Source organism: Somniosus microcephalus, chromosome 14, assembly GCF_052327205.1.
Source record: "Somniosus microcephalus isolate GS21.2 chromosome 14, FLI_Smic_1.0, whole genome shotgun sequence".
In the NCBI taxonomy this organism is placed as follows: Eukaryota; Metazoa; Chordata; class Chondrichthyes; order Squaliformes; family Somniosidae; genus Somniosus; species Somniosus microcephalus.
This window is the reverse complement of record NC_141000.1, coordinates 106119594-106141255: the sequence shown is the minus strand read 5'-3', so window position 1 is coordinate 106141255 and position 21662 is coordinate 106119594. Positions and strand designations below refer to the sequence as shown.

General features: G+C 47.3%; 1 protein-coding gene across 1 annotated transcript in view; it reads left to right on the top strand.

Annotated features, from left to right (window-relative positions):
- The first annotated feature begins 1935 nt into the window (after positions 1–1935).
- The window catches only part of setd4 (SET domain containing 4), a 34570-nt gene continuing 14843 nt past the window's right edge, over positions 1936–21662 (top strand). Inside the window, exons 1-7 of the mRNA XM_086007126.1 lie at positions 1936–2159; positions 2325–2540; positions 6684–6779; positions 8060–8097; positions 8592–8680; positions 15609–16038; positions 18279–18453. Coding sequence (XP_085863252.1) covers positions 2444–2540; positions 6684–6779; positions 8060–8097; positions 8592–8680; positions 15609–16038; positions 18279–18453 — 925 coding nt within the window. The 5' untranslated portion in view covers positions 1936–2159; positions 2325–2443. The remainder of the gene's footprint in view (positions 2160–2324; positions 2541–6683; positions 6780–8059; positions 8098–8591; positions 8681–15608; positions 16039–18278; positions 18454–21662) is intronic.

The window sequence follows — 21662 nt, the reverse complement described above, 5'->3', positions numbered from 1 at the left end:
GTAAATGAAAAGGCTTAATATCATATAACTAAGACAATCTTCTTTTTCACGTCACTCTGTCACCACATTGTTTCTGCCCTAAAAAATCATCTTTCTGCCTCCAATTTCCTCCCCTATGTAGGAGTATTGGAATCATTTTGGTTGCAACATTTCCATTTATTGTGTGACAAGTCTTAACATAGGTGTAGTATACACAATGTTCGAGCAACTGCATACAAGAAACGGTAATTACCCGGTTCTTTCCTCGGGTACAGCGGCATACCCTAATGGATCCGTGTCCTGAACCGCTACATCCCTGAGCTGCCTAAAGCCCCATTCTTACAGTGGTCTCGTCATGTGTACACACATTGTTTGAGCAAAGCTGCCTGTCTCTTATCTCACTTGTTCTAGGTGAGGAGTGTGTAGGCCTCCCTTATCAGTATCTGAACTCCCTCAGGACCTTGCTTCTCATCCTTGAAACAGACTGCTGTAAAATAGGGTGACCATATGTCCCCCGATGAGGTACAGAGTCCCCGGAAGAATCCCCGGATCACGAAACTCGTTCCCGAATAGACTAGAACCATATTGATTGGAATATATGCATATCAAACGGTTAGACATAATCACAGCTTCAGGTCAATGAACCGAACAGTGTTACTGTATTATTTATAAATGGTGTCTGAATGCGCTTCAATAGTGTGAAGTCACATCCGTGGTAATTATAGACACATTTGTTTTCCATTTGTAGTGTATATGTGCAACTGTTAAAATATAGGCTGCTAAACAATGTTGCCTCGCTACGCTGCGCAACCTAGATTTTCCATCCTGGCTACTTTGCTGTGCTCCCACCCTGTATGTCCCCGGATTCGGTTTAGAAAATATGGTCGCCCTAGTTTTTAAAACAGGTTTTAGAAGCATCTTTTGTTAGCTATATCCCTTTGCCTTATGGGTAGTTTAACTTGACTATTTCTGTCTTTTTAGCTGTTTATGTGTTAATGAATCTAATTTCGATAAACCTGAGCTGGTTATATGTATTAAAATGCCTAACCCAAAAGTGAGCGGTTTATATGGTAATAATACCTACTCTAAACATGACTTTTATATACTGGAAAAATATCATGTACAAAGCTTAATCATATGCCTGTGTCCTGAAGACACTGGCTCACACTGGGCAGTTAGAAAGAATCAACTTGCATTTATATAGTGATTTTCATGACCTCAGGACATTTCAAAGTGCTTTACAGCCAAGTAACTTTAAAATGTTGTAATACAGGAAACACGACAGCCAATTTTGCACACAGCAGGGTCCCACTTACAGCAACGTGATAATGACCAGATAATCTGTTTTTAGTGGTGTTGGCTGAGGGATAAATATTGGCCCAGGACACCGGGGAGAACGTCCCAGCTCCTCTTCAGCAATTGTGCCACGGGATCTACCCCATATCTCGCACTTCGTGTTTTTGTTAAAGGTTTAAAAAAAAACTTGCATTTATATAGCGCCTTTCATGACCACCGAATGCCCCAAAGCACTCTACAGCCAATTAAGTACTTTTTGAAGTGTAGTCACTGTTGCAATGTAGGAAACGTGGCAGCCAATTTGCACACAGCAAGCTCTCACAAACAGCAATGTGATAATGACCAGATAATCTGTTTCTTTTAGTGATGTTGACTGAGGGATAACTATTGGCCAGGTCACCAGGGATAACTCCCCTGCTCTTCTTCGAAATAGTGCCGTGGGATCTTTTACGTCCCCCGGAGGGAGGAGACGGGGCCTCGGTTTAGCATCTCATCTGAAAGACAGCACCTCCAACAGTGCAGCACTCCCTCAGCACTGCACTGGGAGTGTCAGCCTAGATTTTTGTGCTGAAGTCTCTGGAGTGAGACTTGAACCCACAACCTTCTGACTCAGAGGCGAGTGTGCGACCCACGGCTGACATTTGTTTATTTGGTGTGGACATTTTACCGTTCACCATCAAAATCAGACATGTATTTTCCTGGAGACGCTGAAAAAAGGCAAGTTCCTTGCTGAGGTCACTGGGAGGACGGTGGCCTTTTAATTGCTGCTCCCTCTAGTGGCAAAACCGTCCCTGGACCAGAAACACGAGCCTCCGCAGCAACGCAGACTGGAATCGGGGGGGGGAACATCTCTTCAGATCACACCTTCCACAAAACCTCATTTGGTTAGCAAGTTGCAAAAATGTTTCTGTTTTCATACATACTTCGTTTAATAGAGTTTGAAAGCTGACAGGTCAATAGCCTGAGGATGAGGTTTATGAAACACACACACGGTTTAAATTATTGCTACAGACTTGCTTGCAACTTTATTTTCTTTTTTAATTCCACAGATTCTTGCTTTTTTTTTAAATTAAAAAAAAAACGCGCACCTTTAACACGCTGAAATGAAATGCCCGGAGAAGACAGGTTTGCATTTGCATCGGTGCAAATTGCTGCTGCACTTTAAGTGATGGCCAAAAGGCAAGGTCGGACCTCTCGAAGAAGGAAGCTGCGTAAAGGTTTGGTGAACTGGGAGTGCAAAGAAACGCGTGCGGCGGAGACTGGAGGTAAAGCCCCGGGCGAGATTGACACCTGTCACTCAAAGTTGGCCCACCCCGGGATTGGTGGCGCGAGGTTTCAGCTCACCTGCAGCCTTGGCACCTGAGAGGGGCCGTGGAGAGCTGAGTAGCTCTGCGGCCTGTGCACCAGCCTCAGCACTGCAGCCATTTCTGTTTGTTGAGTGCCTTTCCTGAGCTTTCGGGCTGGATCAGCATCGCCACCTAATGGCAAGTCCCAAAACCAAATAAAAATGCAAGAGTCCATGATGTCTGTTTGTCGCTTGAGGATGCTGGTGTTCCAATAGTATAAAATACTGCATTAAATCTTACCAGCCAATCTCAGGGCGATTACACCCACCCGCTCCCTTCTCAGCAGAAGGGGTCACTGGATAATGACCCTGATTTTTTTTATTTCATCCACCCCCTCCTCCCTAACTCCGGAGCATTGCAGCAAATTGTGGTGCTTTAATCACTGAAATCACCGTTTAGAATCATAGAAATTTACAGCACAGAAAGAGGCCATTCGGCCCATCGTGTCTGCGCCGGCTGAAACAATCCCACTTTCCAGCTCTTGGTCCGTAGCCTTGCAGGTTACGGCACTTCAGGTGCATATCCAAGTACTTTTTAAATGTGATGAGGGTTTCTGTCTCGACCACCCTTTCAGGCAGTGAGTTCCAGATTCCTACCGCCTTCTGGGTGAAAAACATTCTCCTCAACTCCCCTCTAATCCTTCCACCAATTATTGAAATCTATTTAGAGATCAAATTTTAAAAATGGTGCATTAAAAAATCTTAGTGCGAAGGAGAGAACATAAGAAATAGGAGCAGTAGACCATTCGGCCTCTCGAGCCTGCTCCGCCATTCAATAAGATCATGGCTGATCATCGACCTCAACTCCACTTTCCTGCACTATCCCCATATCCCTTGATTCCCTTAATATCCAAAAATCTATCAATCTCTGTCTTGAATATACACAACGACTGAGCCTCCAAAGCCCTCTGGGGTAGAGAATTCCAAAGATTCACCACCCTCTGAGTGAAGACATTTCTCCTCATCTCACTCCTAAATGGCTGACCCCTTATTCTGAGACTGAGACCTCTGGTTCTAGATTCCCCAGCCAGGGGAAACATCCTCTCTGCATCTATCCTGTCAAGCCCTGTAAGAATTTTGTATGTTTCAATAAGAAAGTTTCTTCTAAATTCTAGAGAATATAGGCTTAGTCTACTCAATCTATCCTCGTAGGACAATCCCCCCATCCCAGGAACCAGTCTGGTGAACCTTCGTTGCACTCCCTCTATGGCAAGTATATCCTTCCTTAGGTAAGGAGACCAAAACTGTACACAATACTCCAGGTGTGGTCTCACCAGGGCCCTATATAATTGCAGTAAGACATCTTGGCCTGGAAATTCGGTGGCAGTCTCGCCTGGGCGCCAGAAGTACCGCCCCGGAAGGAGCTGCGAGCGCCAGCCCGATATTCAGTTTGAGCACCCCAAATGGAAGCGCGGCGCTGCTCGAGGCGCCCCGCATCCCTCTTGGGGCGCTGCAACTGAAAATCGCAGCACAACGTGCCGCAGCGCCACACGCTGCGGCACGGCGCGCTGCGGTACTGCAGGCCTTCCTCCCCTTCTTAAAGGGGAGGGGCCTGCTGCAGTGCGATCGGAGATCGCGAGTGCCGGCAAAACAGCCCGGCACCGAGGAGAAGTGCCGGGCTTTTGGGACACAGCCGGCACTACCCGGGGGGGGGGGGGGGTGCTCAGGAGGCCGGGGACGGCAGCGCGGAAAGGTGCTGGCAGGCGGCCAACAACAAAAATGGCCACCCCACACCTCCTTTAATTTGCGCCTCTACCGCCGCAGGTAGGCCCCCCTGAACCGGTCGCAGATTGCGACCGGCGTTACAGCGGGGGGCGCTACCAAATATCGGGGCGCTGCGCACACCGATGCCGTCATCGGTGGCGGTGCAGCACTACAGGCTAACGCCGCCATTAGCGCCCCGCTAAATTTAGCGGGAGGCGTGGCCAGTGGTGCTAAACCCACTAAGTGCCCTCTTTGGGCACTAACTGGTGGCACAGCCCACCGAATTTCTAGGCCCTTTACTCTTATATTCAAATCCTCTTGTAAAAAGGCCAACATACCATTTGCTTTCCTAATTTCTTGCTGTACCAGCATGTTACCTTTCAGTAATTCATGTACAAGGACACACAGGTCCCTCTGAACACCAACATTTCCCAATCTCTCACCATTTAAAAAATACTCTGCTTTTCTATTTTTCCTACCAAAGTGGATAACTTCACATTTCTCCACATTATATTCCATTTGCCATGTTCTTGCCCACTCACTTAGCTTGTCTATATCCCCTTGAAGCCTCCTTGCATCCTCCTCACAACTTACATTCCCACCTAGCTTTGTACCATCAGCAAACTTGGATATATTACATTTGGTCCCCTCATCCAAATCGTTGATATAGACTGTGAATAGCTGAGGCCCAAGCACTGATCCTTGCGGTACCCCACTAGCTACAGCCTGCCAACCCGAAAATGACCCGTTTATTCCTACTCTCTGTTTTGTGTCTGTTAACCAATCCTCAATCCATGCTAGTATATTACCCCCAATCCCATGAGCCCTAATTTTGTATAATAACCTCTTGTGTGGCACCTTATCGAATGCCTTCTGAAAATCCAAATACACCACATCCACTGGTTCCCCCTTATCTATTCTGCTAGTTACAACCTCAAAAAACTCTTAACAGGTTCATCAAACACGATTTCCCTTTCATAAATCCGTGTTGACTCTGCCCAATCCTATTATTATTTTCTAAGTGCCCTGTTACCACGTCCTTAATAATAGATTCTAGCATTTGCCCTACTACTAATGTCAGGCTAACTGGTCTGTAGTTCCCTGTTTTCCCTCTCCCTTCTTTCTTAAATGGTGGGGTTACATTTGCTACCTTCCAAATGAATCTATGGAATTTTGGAAAATGACAACCAAGAGAGATGCGTCATGGAGTGCCTGCTTGCTGCAGAAGGTTCTGCTACAAATAGGTTAACAACATGGTTGGCCTGAATCCTTTTTACCCAAGGAGGGAATTTGAGATTATTTTGCTGTTAGTGCTGCTCCTGGACCTTGATGGTTCTATTGAAGTTCAATTCCAGACTGTCCTAATCATGCAGGTAGTTAAATGATCTCAACCAGGGTTCTTCATCCTGATTGCTATCTAGAGACCACCCTATTAGAAAATGTCTGTATCTAGAAGTCTTGCAAGGTTGGCTGCTGTGCTGCACCCCCATTTTGATACTCACAGTCCAGGTTTGTGATTGGAGAATGGGCACTTGTCTGCTCTGTGGAATCACATCCCAGTGTGTGTTACTACCTTCAACATAAGAACATAAGAAATAGGAGCAGGAGTAGGCCATTCGGCCCTTCGAGCCTGCTCCGCCATTCACTAAGATCATGGCTGATCTTCTGCCTCAACTCCATTCACTGGCCCTATCGCCATATCCCTTGATGCCCTTACTAGTCAGAAATCTATCGACTTCTGTTTTGAATATACCCAATGACTGAGCCTCCACAGCCCTCTGGGGTAGAGAATTCCAAAGATTCACCACCCTCTGTGTGAAGAAATTTCTTCTCATCTCAGTCCTGAATGGCCTACCCTTTATCTTGAGGCTGTGGCCTCTGGTTCTAGACTCCCCAGCCAAGGGAAACATCCTCCCAGCATTTATGCTATCAAGCCCTGTAATAATTTTGTATGCTTCAATGAGATCACCTCTCATTCTTCTGAATTCAAGACAATACAGGCCTAGTTTACTCAATCTCTTATACGACAGTCCCGCCATCCCAGGAATCAATCTCGTGAACCTTCGTTGCCCTCCCTCTATGGCAAGTATATCCTTCCTTAGGTAAGGCGACCAAATTTGTACACAGTATTCCAGGTGTGGTCTCACCAAGGCCCTATATAATTGGAGTAAGACTTCTTGACTCCTGTACTCAAATCCTCTTGAGGAAGGGAGATGGAGAAATACCTTTTGCTACTTGGAAGGAAATGCACATTTGTGTTCAATATTAATTTAACTTCAGCTGGATCAGAAAGTTTGATGCAGATTAATAAACGTAATAACATATAAAAATGTAATTAGACCTGTTCAACTTTGCACAGCCAACATTAGTCATGAGTCGGAGTATGTGCAGCTGAGGAAATGGCTGAAAAAGACGGGCTTCAGTGACTTCTACTTGGTGCCAGCAAGCTTTCCAGGTACATGATTTCCTCTGCTCTTTTTTTGTTTCCCCCCAACCCACCTTCCTGTTATAGTTAAAGGGGTATGGAATACATCAGAGGGAGGGAGACAACAGCCACATATTGTGATAGCACTGCCTGCAAGCAATATGGTATTTTTGCAGTGTAACAGGGTAATCTGCTACTTAGATGCGCAGCGGCCTATAAAATATATGGACAATAACAAATTAGTCTTGTCTATCGTAAATATTGGATTTATGTGTTTGGAATTCAATCTGATTCCATTATTCATCTGCAGTCTGGTTTGGCTGTAGAATGACAGCAAAGGACAATTGATTGCTGCCTTGGCAGCATAGTAATAAGTTAGTGACCTGTTTCTTGCGACTGGGTGAAATAAACAGTAAAAATTAAACTCGCACGGTGCAGTGCCTGTTTTGTTATCGCCTCTGTACCTGTAGAACTTGTGGCATTCGCAGGACAATTGGTGACAGCTGTCCCTCCCCATCATTACCTGACACATATGTTCGTATGTTTAAAAAAAATATCCTTTCAAAATGTACACTCTTTACAGAATCACAGATTGGTAGAGGCTCATTGACAGACACCAACGCTAGTGAGAATTCCAGCACAGGGGTTGATGAGTGCCACAGTTAAATGTCCGCATGGCTCAGTGGTACCACTCTCAAGGTTGTGGATTCAAGCCTCACTCCAAAAATTCATTAGATTTGAGTCTCTTTGAGATATCATTGGGGATATGATAAAGCGCTACATAGATGAAACTTTTTTTTCTTTCCTTTCCTTTATGCTCTGTAACTTTATTAATATTTCACTGATGAGGTTACACACTGTCTGCAGATATCTTGCCCACAAAGTCTGTAGCAGTAATTTTCAAACTTTTTTGGTCTTGGACTCCGGTTAAATATTGACGCACTCCTGAGGAGCCCCAACTGCTGAAAGGCAGCATAAATTGCCCAAAGGAAAATAGTGCTGTTGTTGCTGGAAATGTTTTTTTTATTAGTATCCAGCAGGAGAACTAACTTAGTACCAAGTCAACAAGTACAGAAATCTGATGATTTTTCAGACCCTGCTAATCTCAGGACCCTAGGTTGCAAACCGATTGCACACAGGATTACCTGTATATTCATTATGGTGTTTCTTTCTACTTTTAAAGGGGCTATGTAAATGTAAATCTGTCTGTATACGAGGAAATTAAACAGTAATATATTATTTTTCTAATAAACCATTCTGTGACAATTGCAGGTAATCTAAGAATAACTGTGTCCTTTTTCCTTCTTCAGATATTGGCAGAGGACTGATGACCACAAAAGCTCTCCAGGTCAGTGATTCAAATAGTTAATTCCATTCATTCTTTTTCAGCAGGTTATTTTCCTCCTTCTCTTCCACCTTTGTTCTTTAAATGCTATAGTTGGCCACCGTGAGGTGACCTGCTGTTCAGTCTGCTCTTTTCTTTGAACAGCTCCCCGATACCACTCAATATCACCAGTGAATGCGAGTGAATTGACTGTGCCATTGGGCTGTACTGTTGCCCTGGAGTGGCTGAAGAATGGTACAGTGGGAGTTCTGTAAAGGTCACCTGGCTCATTCTTTCCTGGGAGATGCTGCTTTGTGTAGGCGAGACTTTTGTATGAGATTTTTGTAATATATATTTTCAGGTTTGGGGAAAGAAACGGTAGCAGATTTATAGTTTTAAATTACAGTCCAGAAGCTCTTTGCTGTTTGGTTTTGCCCTAGGCTTAATCCAACTTATGAAAGAAGCATCATAGCAAGTATAAATAACCTAAACACACGTTATTCTTGTTTCTCATTTAGCCAGGAGATCTTGTTATTGCATTACCTGAGAAGTGTCTGCTCACCACCAGTACAGTCCTAAGGAGTTATTTGGGTGAATACGTTGAGAGGTAAGTTGTGCCCAGTGATGCTGGATTCTGTTACACAAATCCAGTGGAAAAGTCTTACTTTAAAAAGCAAATGATTTCTCTTGATGGAGGCTAGGTCACTGGGTCAAAATCCTGGAACTCCCTACCTAACAGCACTGTGGGAGTACCTTCACCACAGGGACTGCAGCGGTTCAAGAAAGGCAGCTCACCACCACCTTCTCAAGGGCAATTAGGGATGGGCAATAAATGCTGGCCTTGCCAATGATGCCCACATCCCATAAACGAATAAAATAAAAAGGCTAAGCATAATCCACCAGATGAACACAGAGGTAATTCAAATATTTTATTAATGAATAGGTTCCCTTACAAAAACTGTGGTGGAGTGGAGTGGGGCGTCGGGGGGAGGAGGGGCGTGGCAGTTCGAAGAGTACAGGTCATGTCTCCACTTCAATCCTTGTGTGCCTCGAGACCAGTGCACGGCTCGAGTATGCAAATAAGAATATTATTTTTACTGACTCATCTTTTTCCTACATCCCAATGGAAGTAATGAGAATTCCAACAAATATTAAAACTTGGAAGAGGGTTTGGAGGACTGGGAAAGGGGAAGCTTAGAATTTGGGGGTCCTGTGTTGGGCACTGAGGCGCTTTCATGGGGTTTCCTAAATTAAATAGTATAAAATTGTGTATGTTTTCCTAGGACCCTAATGGGATGGGGGAGCGAAAGAGAAGTGTATTTTGCCTGCTCTGGCTCTATGGGGTTACTCTGTGAGTGAACCTGTGTTATAGCAGACAAAACAGTTGCAGGGTTTTAATTGGTATCAGAGAGTTGAGTACAATTCCCCAATGAAGGATGGTTAACCCTAGTGACAAAATAAATCAGAAAGTTGGAGCCAACAGCATGTCTGAGCTGTAGAACCACATGTTTCAGCACATGACCTAGAGTGTGCATTCTGTAGGTGAACACAACTCTTTTATATTTGGGTGATGGAACCCAGCGAAAGTGATGCAATAATTTACTTACTTACTTACTTGCGGGTAGGTGCCCTTGAGTTTTCTTTCCCTTTGCATCCCCATGCCAGACATTTGATTTATTTTTGGCACCGTTGGGTAAAAGACTTGCTGTAGTTCAATTTTATAGTTTAAAAAATAAATCGTGGTTGTAAAGTGAAAGGTTTATCTTTGTCCAGTGAAGTTAAATCCGCTGTTCTCCACTGATGTTCCCAGATCATTTTATTTTTCCAGAATGTGTCGGCTTAATGAGCTAAAGAGTTTCAATGAAATCCTCAACTTTTCCAGCACAAGGCAGGGGAATGGAACAAAAGGAATAGCTCTTCCAGAGAGCTGGCACAGGCGTGATGGGCCAAATGGCCACCTTCGGTGCTGCAAAATTATGATTCTATAAATTACCTAACGGGCCATAATCTGCTGTAGGAGTGAGTCTAACAGCATCTGCCATTAGTTAGACTTGCCCTTGCAAGTTTGGGTTTTTTAATTTTTGGGGTGGCAAGTTACTGAAAGTGTGAGTTGATAATGTTGCAGCAAGGGAAACCGGGCATCTGGGACCTGGCTGAACAGGACAAGCAACTGGGTATCTCCTTAACCAATCAGATTGCAAGATTGTGAAATTAACAACGCTAAGACTGAGAAGAAATTGTAAATTAGAGTGGGTGAATCTAATGTCAAATCAGGTACAGAAAGAGAAATAAAGAGAGGGAAAGAAAGATTGGATTAAAAGAGAGAAGAGACGGAAAGGAAAAGTAAAAAAAAAAATTACAATTTAAATTGTACATTTTTAAAATCTTCAACAACAATTAAAACCTGAAGGAATGAGACTCCATAGTTGTAATGGTTAATTTTCAGTGCCAGAGAGGTTGACTGACAGTAATTAACACTAATCACATCGTTAAAAGGCTACTTAGACTGAAATGGACAAGACTTGACTTTCTGCAGAGAGTTTAGTTTGTATCTACGCGCAAATACAGCAACTTCATGCCATTCAATGCATTTCAATGATGGAGCAGACAGCGAGATGTTGTTTTCGCGAGGCCAGCAACTTTTGGATTTCCGCGTTTAATGGGCTGAAGTTGCTGTCGCATTTGCGCATAGATAACAGGGGTGCCGTTAGCCTCGCCCTTATTTTGTCAGCAAATTGAAGGTTGAACTTGTGTTAATTTACTGTGTTGCACAGCCTGCATCACACTAAATAATGTTATTGGTAGAGGCTTCTAATGTCAAGGCAAGGCAATACCAATCGTGATAGACATTACTGTAGATTTGAAAAAATTGATCCAGCAACTACATAAAACTTGCAACACAAAACCAGGCCATTCGGCCCAACTAGTCCATGTCGGTGTTTACCCTCCACCTGAGCAAATATTTCAAATCATACTTACACACCCTGTTCCCATGTCCCTTCAACTCTTTCATTCACCTATCTAATCTAAACTTGAATGTTAACATAGTTTCTTCCTCAAACCACTAACCCTGGAAGAGAATTCCACAGCCTCAACTCTGTGTTTAAAAAAAAAAAATGAGTTTCTCCTGCCTTCTGTTCTAAATCTCTGAAGTTTAACCTTGTATCCACGGCCCCTCATTCTTGTTGCTTCAGCTACTGGGAACAGACTGCTTCTATATACCCTGTCCCATCCTCTCATAATTTTAAACACTTCTATCCAATGCTCCCTCTATTTTTTTGGGGGGGGGGGGTGGGCTGCGCAGCCCCTTTAATGGGCTGCCTGGGCTATTCAAATTTCAGCGCGTGCGCTGTTTTTTTCCATTTAAAAGCCGGTGAGCCGGCTGCGTGGGAGCTCCAGAGCGCTGCTCAGCTGCGCAACGTAAAGGGAACATTGCTTCTACCATAACGCCACATAATCTGTGACATAATAAAACTCACTACGCACTTGGTTTGTGCATAAAACAAGGCTTTAATCAACTTGTTTCAGAACATGGAAGTCTAGTTGTATTCCACTTAGCTCCTTGTCTTACAAAATGTCCCTGGCAAGCTGGGGCCAACGCCTGAGTATTTATACTCCTTGGACGGCGCCACCAGCTGGCCGTCCAGCGTTATTTCATAAGTAGTTTCTTGATGTTGAGATTTATAACAATCTGCATTGTTCTAACCAAGACCTAATTTTTCTAATCTTTGTAGACCAGGCAGCATTCTAGTGATTCTACATTGTACCCTCTCTAAAAGCCTCAATATCCTTTCTATGGTGTGGAGCCCAATACTGCACACTACAATAATCTACTGAGGTCTTATTACCGTTTTATACAAGCTCATCATTACCCTCTTGGCTTTTATATTCTATACATCTTGTGAAAAATACCTGTAATTCCATTTGTTGTTGTTACAGTCTCTCATCAACCTGAGGTGCTGCCTTTAATGTCCTGTGAGCCTGTACCCACAAATGCCTCTGCTCTTCTACAACACTCAGCCGATTTATATTCAGAGTATAATTACTGCTGCTTTACTTGCCAAAATGCATCACCTTATACTTGCTGACATTGAATTCCATCTGTCACTTTTTAGCTCATTTCCCCCATCTTATCAATATCCCAAAGTAGCGTTTTTTGCTTTTCTAAAAAATTAACTAACGCTCCAATTTTGGTAAAATCTGCAAATTTCAACACCACTCCCTCAAGGCCTCGATCCAAACATTGATCTACGCACTGAACCCACTTTCTAGAAAAACTGCCCGTAACTCCTGCATTCTCGTTTTCTCCCATTTAACCAATTTTTTATCCAGTTTGCTATCCTCCCCCTAATTCCATACCCTGTAATCTTCTCTGGTAGTCTCCCATATGGTACCTTATCAAAAGCTTTTGAAAAGTTTATGTATGCTACATCCATTGCAATTTCCCCATTTACTATGTGTTACCTCCTCAAAGAATTCTAAGAGTTTCATCAAGCATGATCATCTCTTTTGAAATCTGTGCTGGCTACTTCTAACTATTTTCTGTAGTAAGTGGGCCACAGGATCGTTTAAGCTTCAGGAAGCAGGGAGCTTTTGGTTATACTGAGGGAGTGCTACACTGTTGGAGGTGCCGTCTTTCAGATGAGACATTAAACCGAGGCTCCATCTGTTCTTTCGGGTGGACGTAAAGGATCCCAGGGTGGACTGGGATCAGCTACTTGAAGGAAAATCCACATCAGAGCAATGGGTGTCTTTCAGAAATGAAATTGAGAGAGTACAATGGCAACATGTTCCCGTAAAGGTCAGGGGTGGGACCAACAAGCCCAGGGAACCTTGGATGTCAAGGGATATACGAGAATGGATTAGGGAAAAAAGGGGGGCTTTTGGCAGATACAAAGGACTAAAGACAGAGGAAGCCCTAGAGGAGTATAAAAAGTGCAGGGGGAAACTTAAAAAAGAAATTAGGAGATCGAGGAGGGGCCATGAAATAACACTGGCGTGCAAAATAAAGGAAAATCCTAAGGTGTTTTATAAGTATATTAAGGGCAAGAGGATAACTAGGGAAAGAGTAGGGCCCATTAGGGACCAAAGTGGCAAGCTGTGTGTAGAGCCAGAAGATGTAGGTGGGGTTTTAAATGAATTTTTTGCATCTGTGTTCACTATGGAGAAGAACGATGTGGACATAGAAATCGGGCAGGGGGACTGTGATATACTTGAACATATTAGCATCGAGATGGAGGAGGTACTAGCGGTTTTAGCAGGCTTAAAAGTGGATAAATCCCCAGGCCCGGACGAGATGTATCCCAGGCTACTACGTGAGGCAAAGGAGGAGATTGCAGGGACTCTGACACAAATTTTCAGAACCTCTCTGGCCACAGGGGATGTGCCAGAAGACTGGAGAACAGCCAACGTAGTACCATTATTCAAGAAGGGTAGTAGGGATAAACCAGGGAATTACAGGCCTAACATCAGTGGTAGGGAAATTATTGGAAAAAATTCTGAGGGACAGAATTAGTCTCCACTTGGAGAGGCAAGGATTAATTAGGGATAGCCAGCATGGCTTTGTCAAGGGAAGATCATGTCTGACCAATTTGATTGAATTTTTCGAGGGGGTGACTAGGTGTGTGGATGAGGGTAGTGCAGTGGATGTGGTTTACATGGATTTCAGTAAGGCTTTTGATAAAGTCCCGCATAGGAGATTGGTCAGAAAGGTAAGAGTCCATGGGATCCAGGGTGCCTTGGCACATTGGATCCAAAACTGGCTTAGTGGCAGAAGGCAGAGGGTGATGGTCGAAGGTTGTTTTTGTGACTGGAAGCCTGTGTCCAGTGGGGTACCGCAGGGATCAGTGCTGGGTCCCTTGCTGTTTGTGGTCTACATTAATGATTTGGATGTGAATGTAAAAGGTATGATCAGTAAGTTCGCAGATGACACGAAAATTGGTGGGGTGGTAAATAGCGAGGAGGGAAGCCTCAGGCTACAGGACGATATAGATGGGTCGGTCAGATGGGCGGAACAGTGGCAAATGGAATTTAACCCTGAAAAGTGTGAGGTGATGCATTTTGGACAGACTAACAAGGCAAGGGAATACACAATGAATGGTAAGACCCTAGGAAAGACACAGGATCAGAGGGACCTTGGTGTGCATGTACATAGATCCCTGAAGGCAGCAGAACAGGTGGATAAGGTGGTTAAAAAGGCATATGGGATACTTGCCTTCATTAGCCGAGGCATAGAATATAAGAGCAGGGAGGTTATGATGGAGCTGTACAAAACGCTGGTAAGGCCACAGCTGGAGTACTGTGTGCAGTTCTGGTCGCCACACTATAGGAAGGATGTGATTGCTTTGGAGAGGGTGCAGAGGAGATTTACCAGGATGTTACCTGGGCTGGAGCGCTTCAGCTATGAAGGAAGACTGGACAGGCTGGGGTTGTTTTCCTTGGAGCAGAGAAGGCTGAGGGGGAACCTGATTGAGGTGTACAAAATTATGAGGGGCATAGATAGGGTCGATAGAAAGGAACTTTTCCCCTTAGTAGAGGGGTCAATAACAAGGGGGCATAGATTCAAGGTAAGGGGCAGGAGGTTTAGAGGGGATTTGAGGAAAAACTTTTTCACCCAGAGGGTGGTTGGAATCTGGAACTCACTGCCTGAAAGGGTGGTAGAGGCAGGAACCCTCACAACATTCAAGAAGCATTTGGATGAGCACTTGAAATGCCATAGCGTACAAGGCTACGGACCAAGTGCTGGAAAATGAGATTAGATTACACAGGGCTTGATGGCCGGCGTGGACGCGATGGGCCGAAGGGCCTCTTTCTGTGCTGTTTGACTCTATGACTATTTCAAAGAAGAGCAGGGGAGTTATCCCCGGAGTCCTGGCCAATATTTATCTCTCAACCAACATCATTAAAAAAACAGATTAACTGGTCATTATAACATTGCTCTTTGTGGGACCTTGCTGTGCGCAAAATTGGCTGCCGCGTTTCCTACATTATAACAATAACAACACTTCAGAAATACTTAATTGGCTGTAAATCGCTTTGGGACGTCCTGACGTGTGAAAGGTGCTATATAAATAAGAACATAAGAACATAAGAATTAGGAGCAGGAGTAGGCCATATGGCCCCTCGAGCCTGCTCTGCCATTCAATAAGATCATGGCTGATCTTCGACCTCAACTCCACTTTCCCGCCCGATCCCCACATCCCTCGATTCCCCTAGACTCCAAAAATCTAACTACAAGTCTTTCTTTTCTTTTTAGGGCCGTGTCTTCAGCAACCAAGGCCCTAAGCTCTGGAATTCCCTCCCTAAACCTCTGCGCCTCTCTACCTCTCTCTCCTTTTAAACACACCTTAAAACCTACCTCTTTGATCAAGCATCTGCCCTAATATCTCCTTATGTGGCTTGGTGTCAAATTTTGTTTTCATAACGTTCCTGTGAAGTGCCTTGGGACGTTTTACTATGTTAAAGGCACTATATAAATGCAAGTTGTTGTTGTTTTACATTTTGCATTGTTTAAAATTTTGATTTATTGTTTCCAGGTGGAAGCCATGTTTGTCTCCCCTGCAAGCCTTGTGTACTTTTCTCATTGCTGAGAGACATTTTGGGAGCCGGTCTCCATGGAAGCCCTATATTGATGTCTTACCAAAGGCATACACATGCCCAGTTTATTTAGCAGAGGAAGTAATAGATCTGTTTCCCGGCCCTCTGATTAAGAAGATTCAGGAGCAAAAGAGTGTGGTTCAAGAACTGTACCTTACTTCGAAATGCTTCTTCCGTTCGTTGCAGCCCTTATTTTCCGAGCGTACAGAGAACGTTTTTACGTACGATGCCTTGCGCTGGGCTTGGTGCAGTATCAATACCAGGACAGTTTATATGGAGCATAAGCAGAGTGAATTCTTTTCCAGAGAGCCTGATGTCTATGCCTTGGCACCATACTTAGACCTGCTGAATCACAGCCCGGCTGCTCAGGTAAGAAGATGGTTCACATAAACAGAAAGCAGCTGTGCTTAAATTAAAATACATCGTCAAGCAGGAGGTGCTTTTTAAAAAATTTATTCGGCGTCACGTTTATACGGGATGTGGGCGTCGCTGGCAAGGCCGGCATTTATTACCCATCCCTAATTGCCCTTGAGGAGGTGGTGGTGAGCCACCTTCTTGAATCGCTGCAGTCCGCGTGGTGAAGGTACTCCCACAGTGCTGTTCGGTCGATGCCAGGTGGTCCATCCGGTTTTATTCTTTTTATAGTTTTTCGTAGCGGTTTTGATAAGAGTCAACAACATTGCTGTGGGTCTGGAGTCACATATAGGCCAGACCGGGTAAGGACGGCAGATTTCCTTCCCTAAAGGACATTAGTGAACCAGTTGGGTTTTTACGCCAATCCGGTAGTTTCATGGTCACCATTGCTGATACTAGCTTTTTATTCCAGATTTATTTAATTAACTGAATTCAAATTCCCCAGCTACCGTGGTAGGATTTGAACTCATTGAACTCTGGATCATTAGTCCATGCCTCTAGATTATTAGGTCAGTAACATAACCACTGTGCTACCATACCCCTAATGTACGGTAGCTTGCGGCTGTACAAAAATCCCTGACATATTATACATTAATGGTTAATACCATAAGCGGTGATTGCTCTGAAATTAAGCTAATTTAAATTATCTTTAAAAACAAATGGGATCTTCCCTCTTTTTTCCCTACCCCACCACGCCCCTCCCATCACTATCCCATCCTAGAATCATAGTTTGCATTTTAGTGTATGATGTAATGCTGAGTTATAATTCACTGTTGTGAATGACCCACACAAATGACGTATTGTTGCCCATCACCATCCTATACCTGTGTGCATTTACGATTTGGGTACATTTTCTGATGTTCTACTTCATCATGTCCTGTTGTGTCCTTTCTTTCTCCTCTTGCTGCTCTTCCATTCACCCGTTCCTTCAGTTGGCAGCCTCGCCAAATGTTTTGCAGCTTCTTCTGCCAAAATTTTCAGGAGTCAAGTGTCAGTATCATTCCCCACAGGAAGGAAAAACCCAACAATGAGCCAACCTGAGCTGTTGATCAATCCTCTCCTAGCAACTGTTTTCAGAGCGAGGTTGGCAGCTGCCTGGGAGCCGGCACTGTGCACTCCCTCAGCTTGCAGTTCTGCTTTTCACCAGGGGACATGAATGCGAGGAAAGGGTGAGAAACCCCCCCACCCCCACCCAACAAACACACACACACACTGGAGACCGCAAAGGTTTAACACAATATGCATTTTTATAGTGCTTTTCTAGTCTGACACTCCAGCGCGGTGCTGAGGGAGTGCTGAACTGTTGGAGGTGCCGTCTTTCGGATGAGACGTTAAACCGAGGCCCCGTCTGTTTTCTCAGGTGGACGTGAAAGATCCCATGGCCACTATTTCAAAGAAGAGCAGGAGAGTTCTCCCCGGTGTCCTGGCCAATATCTATCCCTCAATCAACATCACTAAAACAGATTATCTGGTCATTATCACAGTGCTGTTTGTGGAAGCTTGCTGTGCGCAAATTGGCTGCCGGGTTTCCTACATTACAACAGTGACTCCACTTCAAAAATACTTCATTGGCTGTAAAGCACTTTGGAACGTCCTGAGGTCGATAGAAATGCGAGACTTTATTTTTTCAGGTAGAAAAACATCCCAAGATGCTTCACAGAAGCATAATCAGATAAAAGTGGATGCTGTCCACAGAAATAGGTTTTAGGAGGGGTGACTAAAAGCATGGTCAAAGAGATGGGTTTAACGGAGGGTCTTATAGGAGCAGAGGTAAGCGGACAGACTGGTGGGTTTAGGGGGAATTTCAGAGTGTGGGGCTCAGAAGGCTGAAGGCACGGATGCCAATAGTGGAGTGAAGGAAGTGGTGACGGCTGAACAAGAGGTCAGAGCTGTAAGAACGGAGAGTTCTGGTGGGTTGTAGGCAATGTTCCCTTTAAGCCACGCAGGCACGCAGCTCCTGCGCAGCCGGCTCGCTAGCTTTTAAACAGAAAAAAACGCGCATGCGCAGCATTTTGAAAAAGCCACGCACCCCAAAAAAAATTAAAGGGAACATTGGTTGTCGGGCTGGAGGAGGTTACAGAGATAGGGAGGGGGGCGAGGCCATGGAGGGAGTTAAACACAAGGATGACAATTTTAACTTGAACGCACCAGGAGCCGATGTAGTTCAAGTTTAACTGGTACTTCTATGCTTCCAGGTAACCGCTGCCTTCAACCAGAAAAGCAAACATTATGAAATCAGAACAGTAACAAAATGCAGGAGATACGAGCAGGTTTTCATCTGCTACGGCCCACACGACAACCAGCGGCTCCTACTGGAATACGGATTTCTTGCGGGCAATAATCCTCACAATGTCGTATATGTCGACAAAGGTTAGGATGCTGTGCCTGAGCTGAGGGGAGGCTGCGTCTCTCGCACTTTTGTTCTCCAGTTTTTCTGTATTGTGGAACACTTACGGGGAATTGTGGCAATAAGGATCCCTATTTTCCTAGTTACTTTCCACCCTTTTTCTGTGGGAATGTCTGTTTTGAGCACGGTACTAACTTATGTCCAGTTCAAACAAAATTACAAAAGTCTTGTATTCACAAATGAATAAACTGGGAGATGGTTGGTTTGTTGACGAATTAGTAGTCACTTAAAGTGACTGACAAATTCAGCCCTTGCCTTCAAGTTGCACTCAATTGCTGCGGATTTATCCAGACTTGCTGTAAGTGAAGACCCAAATGGGAAAAAAAATGTGAGAATGGTGATTAAAAACCTCCTTTAGCTACAGTGTAAATTAAAAAGTGCAAAGAATGTTTTAAAACTATGTCCAGCAGCTCGAATGCCATTATTTCAGTCCAGCTTCTAATCCACAAATCCGCACCAGAATAAAACCCTCGACTGGGTCGAAACCCCGCTAATAGACCCAGACCGAAATCCACCAGCACTGATTTGAGTGCGGCTCAAACCCATCAGTAACTAAGGCTGAGCGGATAGGAAAACCACTCCCAGCATCTGCAAATGGTAATTTGAAACCAGCCACTGATAAGTGTGTGAGAACAGACATTTTGAGGGTAATTTTAACCCACGGGATTGGGTGGAACGCTAGTTTTATTCCCCAATCAATATTACTTTCCATTGAATTCGTTAGCGAGTAAAATCCTGCGGGTTGTAAAACCAGCATTGCATCCAAGCCCGTTGGGAAACCGATGGATGGGTTCGGTCAAAATTACCCCCAATTTATATTTGTTTCTTTTCATCCTCTGCCCAAGTGGCGATGCTTCGGGATTCTCTTGGTGCCTCTTCACAAAGGCCTCCTGAGATTAGCAACTTGTCGGAGGGGGGGGAAGGGGGGAAAGGGGGAGGGGGGGGAAGGGGGGAAAGGGGGAGGGGGGGGAAGGGGGGAAAGGGGGAGGGGGGGGAAGGGGGGAAAGGGGGAGGGGGGGGGAGGGGGAAAGGGGGAGGGGGGGGGAAGGGGAAAGGGGGAGGGGGGGGGAAGGGGAAAGGGGGAGGGGGGGGAAAGGGGGAGGGGGGGAAGGGGAAAGGGGGAGGGGGGGAAGGGGAAAGGGGAAAGGGGGGGAAAGGGGGAGGGGGGAGGAGAGGGGAGGGAGGGGGCGGGGAAGGGGAGGGGGGAGAGGGGGAGGGAGGGGGCGGGGAAGGGGAGGGGGGAGAGGGGGGGCGGGGAAGGGGAGGGGGGGAGAGGGGGGCGGGGGAGGGGGGGAGGAGAGGGGGGCGGGGAGGGAAGGGGAAGAGGAGGGGGGGAGGAAGAGGGGGGGGAAGAGAGGGGGGGAAGGGGAAGAGGAGGGGGGAAGAGGAGGGGGGAAGGGGAAGAGGAGGGGGAAGAGGAGGGGGAGAAGGGGAAGAGGAGGGGGGAAGAGGAGGGGGAAGGGGGAAGAGGAGGGGGGGAAGAGGAGGGGGGGAAGAGGGAGGGGGGGGAAGGGGAAGAGGAGGGGGGGAAAGGGGAAGTCGAGGGGGGAAAGGGGAAGAGGAGGGGGGGAAAGGGGAAGAGGAGGGGGGGGAAAGGGGGGAGGATGGAGGGGGGGAAGGGGGAAGAGGAGGGGGGGAAGGGGGGGAGGAGGTGGGGGGGAAAGGGGGAGGGGAGGAGGAGGGGAGGAGGGGGGGGAGGGAGGGGAGGAGGAGGGGGGAGGGAGGGGAGGGGAGGAGAGGAGGAGGGGAGGAGGGGGAGGGGGAAGGGGAGGAGGAGGGGAGGAGGGGAGGGGGGAAGGGGAGGAGGAGGGGGGGAAGGGGGGAGGAGGAGGGGGGGAAGGGGGGAGGAGGGGGGGGAGGGAAGGGGAGGAGGGGGGGAAAGGGGATGAGGAGGGGGGGAAGGGGGAGGAGGAGGGGGGAAGGGGGGAGAGGAGGGGGGATGGGGGGGAGAGGAGGGGGGATGGGGAGGGGGGAGGGGGAGGAGGAGGGGGGAAAGGGGGTGGAGGGAGGAGGAGGGGGGAAAGGGGGAGGGGAGGAGGAGGAGGGAGGGGGGAGGAGGGGAGGAGAGGAGGAGGGGAGGAGGGGGAGGAAGAGGGAGGGAGGAGGTGGGGGGGTAGGGGAGGAGGAGGGGGGGATAGGGGAGGAGGAGGGGGGTAGGGAGGGGGAGGGGGGGGAAGGGGAGGAGGGAGGGGGGAAGGGGAGGAGGAGGGGGGGAAGGGGTGGAGGAGGGGGGGAAGGGGAGGTGGAGGGGGGGGTGGGTAGGGAGGAGGGGGGGGAAGGGGAGGAGGAGGGGGGGAAGGGGAGGAGGGGGGGGAAGGGGAGGAGGGGGGGGAAGGGAGTGAGGGGGGGGAAGGGGAGGAGGGGGGCTAGGGGAGGTGGGGGGGAAGGGGAGGGGGGAATGGGGAGGAGAGGGGGGTTGGGGAGGAGGGGGGTAGGGGTGGAGGGGGGGGTAGGGGAGGGAGGGGGGAAAGGGGAGGAGGGGGGGAAAGGGGTGGTGGGGGGGGAAAGGGTGGAGGGGGGGAGAAGGGGAGGGTGTGATAAGGAGTGAGGAGGGGTGGTGGATGGGGAGGAGGAGGGGGGGTGAAGGGGAGGAGGTGGGGGGGATGGTATTGGGAGGGGGGGGGAAGGATGGGAGGGGGGGGAAAGGTATGGGAGGGGGGGGGAAGGAATGGGTGTGGGGGGGGATGGATGGGACGTGGGGGGGTAGGAATGGGAGGGGGAAGGATTGGGAGTGGGGGGGAAGGAATGGGAGAGGGGCGGAGGAATGGGGGTGGGGGGGAAGGAAGGGGGGAGGTATGGGGGGGGGGGGGAGGTATGGGAGGGGAGGGGGGAGAGGAGGGGGGATAGGGATAGGGGGGGAGAGGATGGGGGAGGGTTGGGAGGGTTCTGGGAAGTGGCGGGGGGGATGGGTAGGGTTGGGGGGGTATGGGTAGGGAAGGGGGGGAATGGGTGGGGAAGGGATGGGGGGGTAGGGGGTGGGGGATGAGGAGGGGGGTTGTGGGGTGGGTAGGGGGTGGTGGCTGGGGTTGGGGTTGGGGGGATGGGTTGGGTGGGGGTTGGGTTGGGCGTGGGGGGGTATGGGATGGGGTGGGGGGATTGGGGTTGGGGTGGGTGGGGGGTATGGGTAGGGGTGGGTGGGGGGGTAGGGTTGGGGAGGGTGGGGAAAGACCCG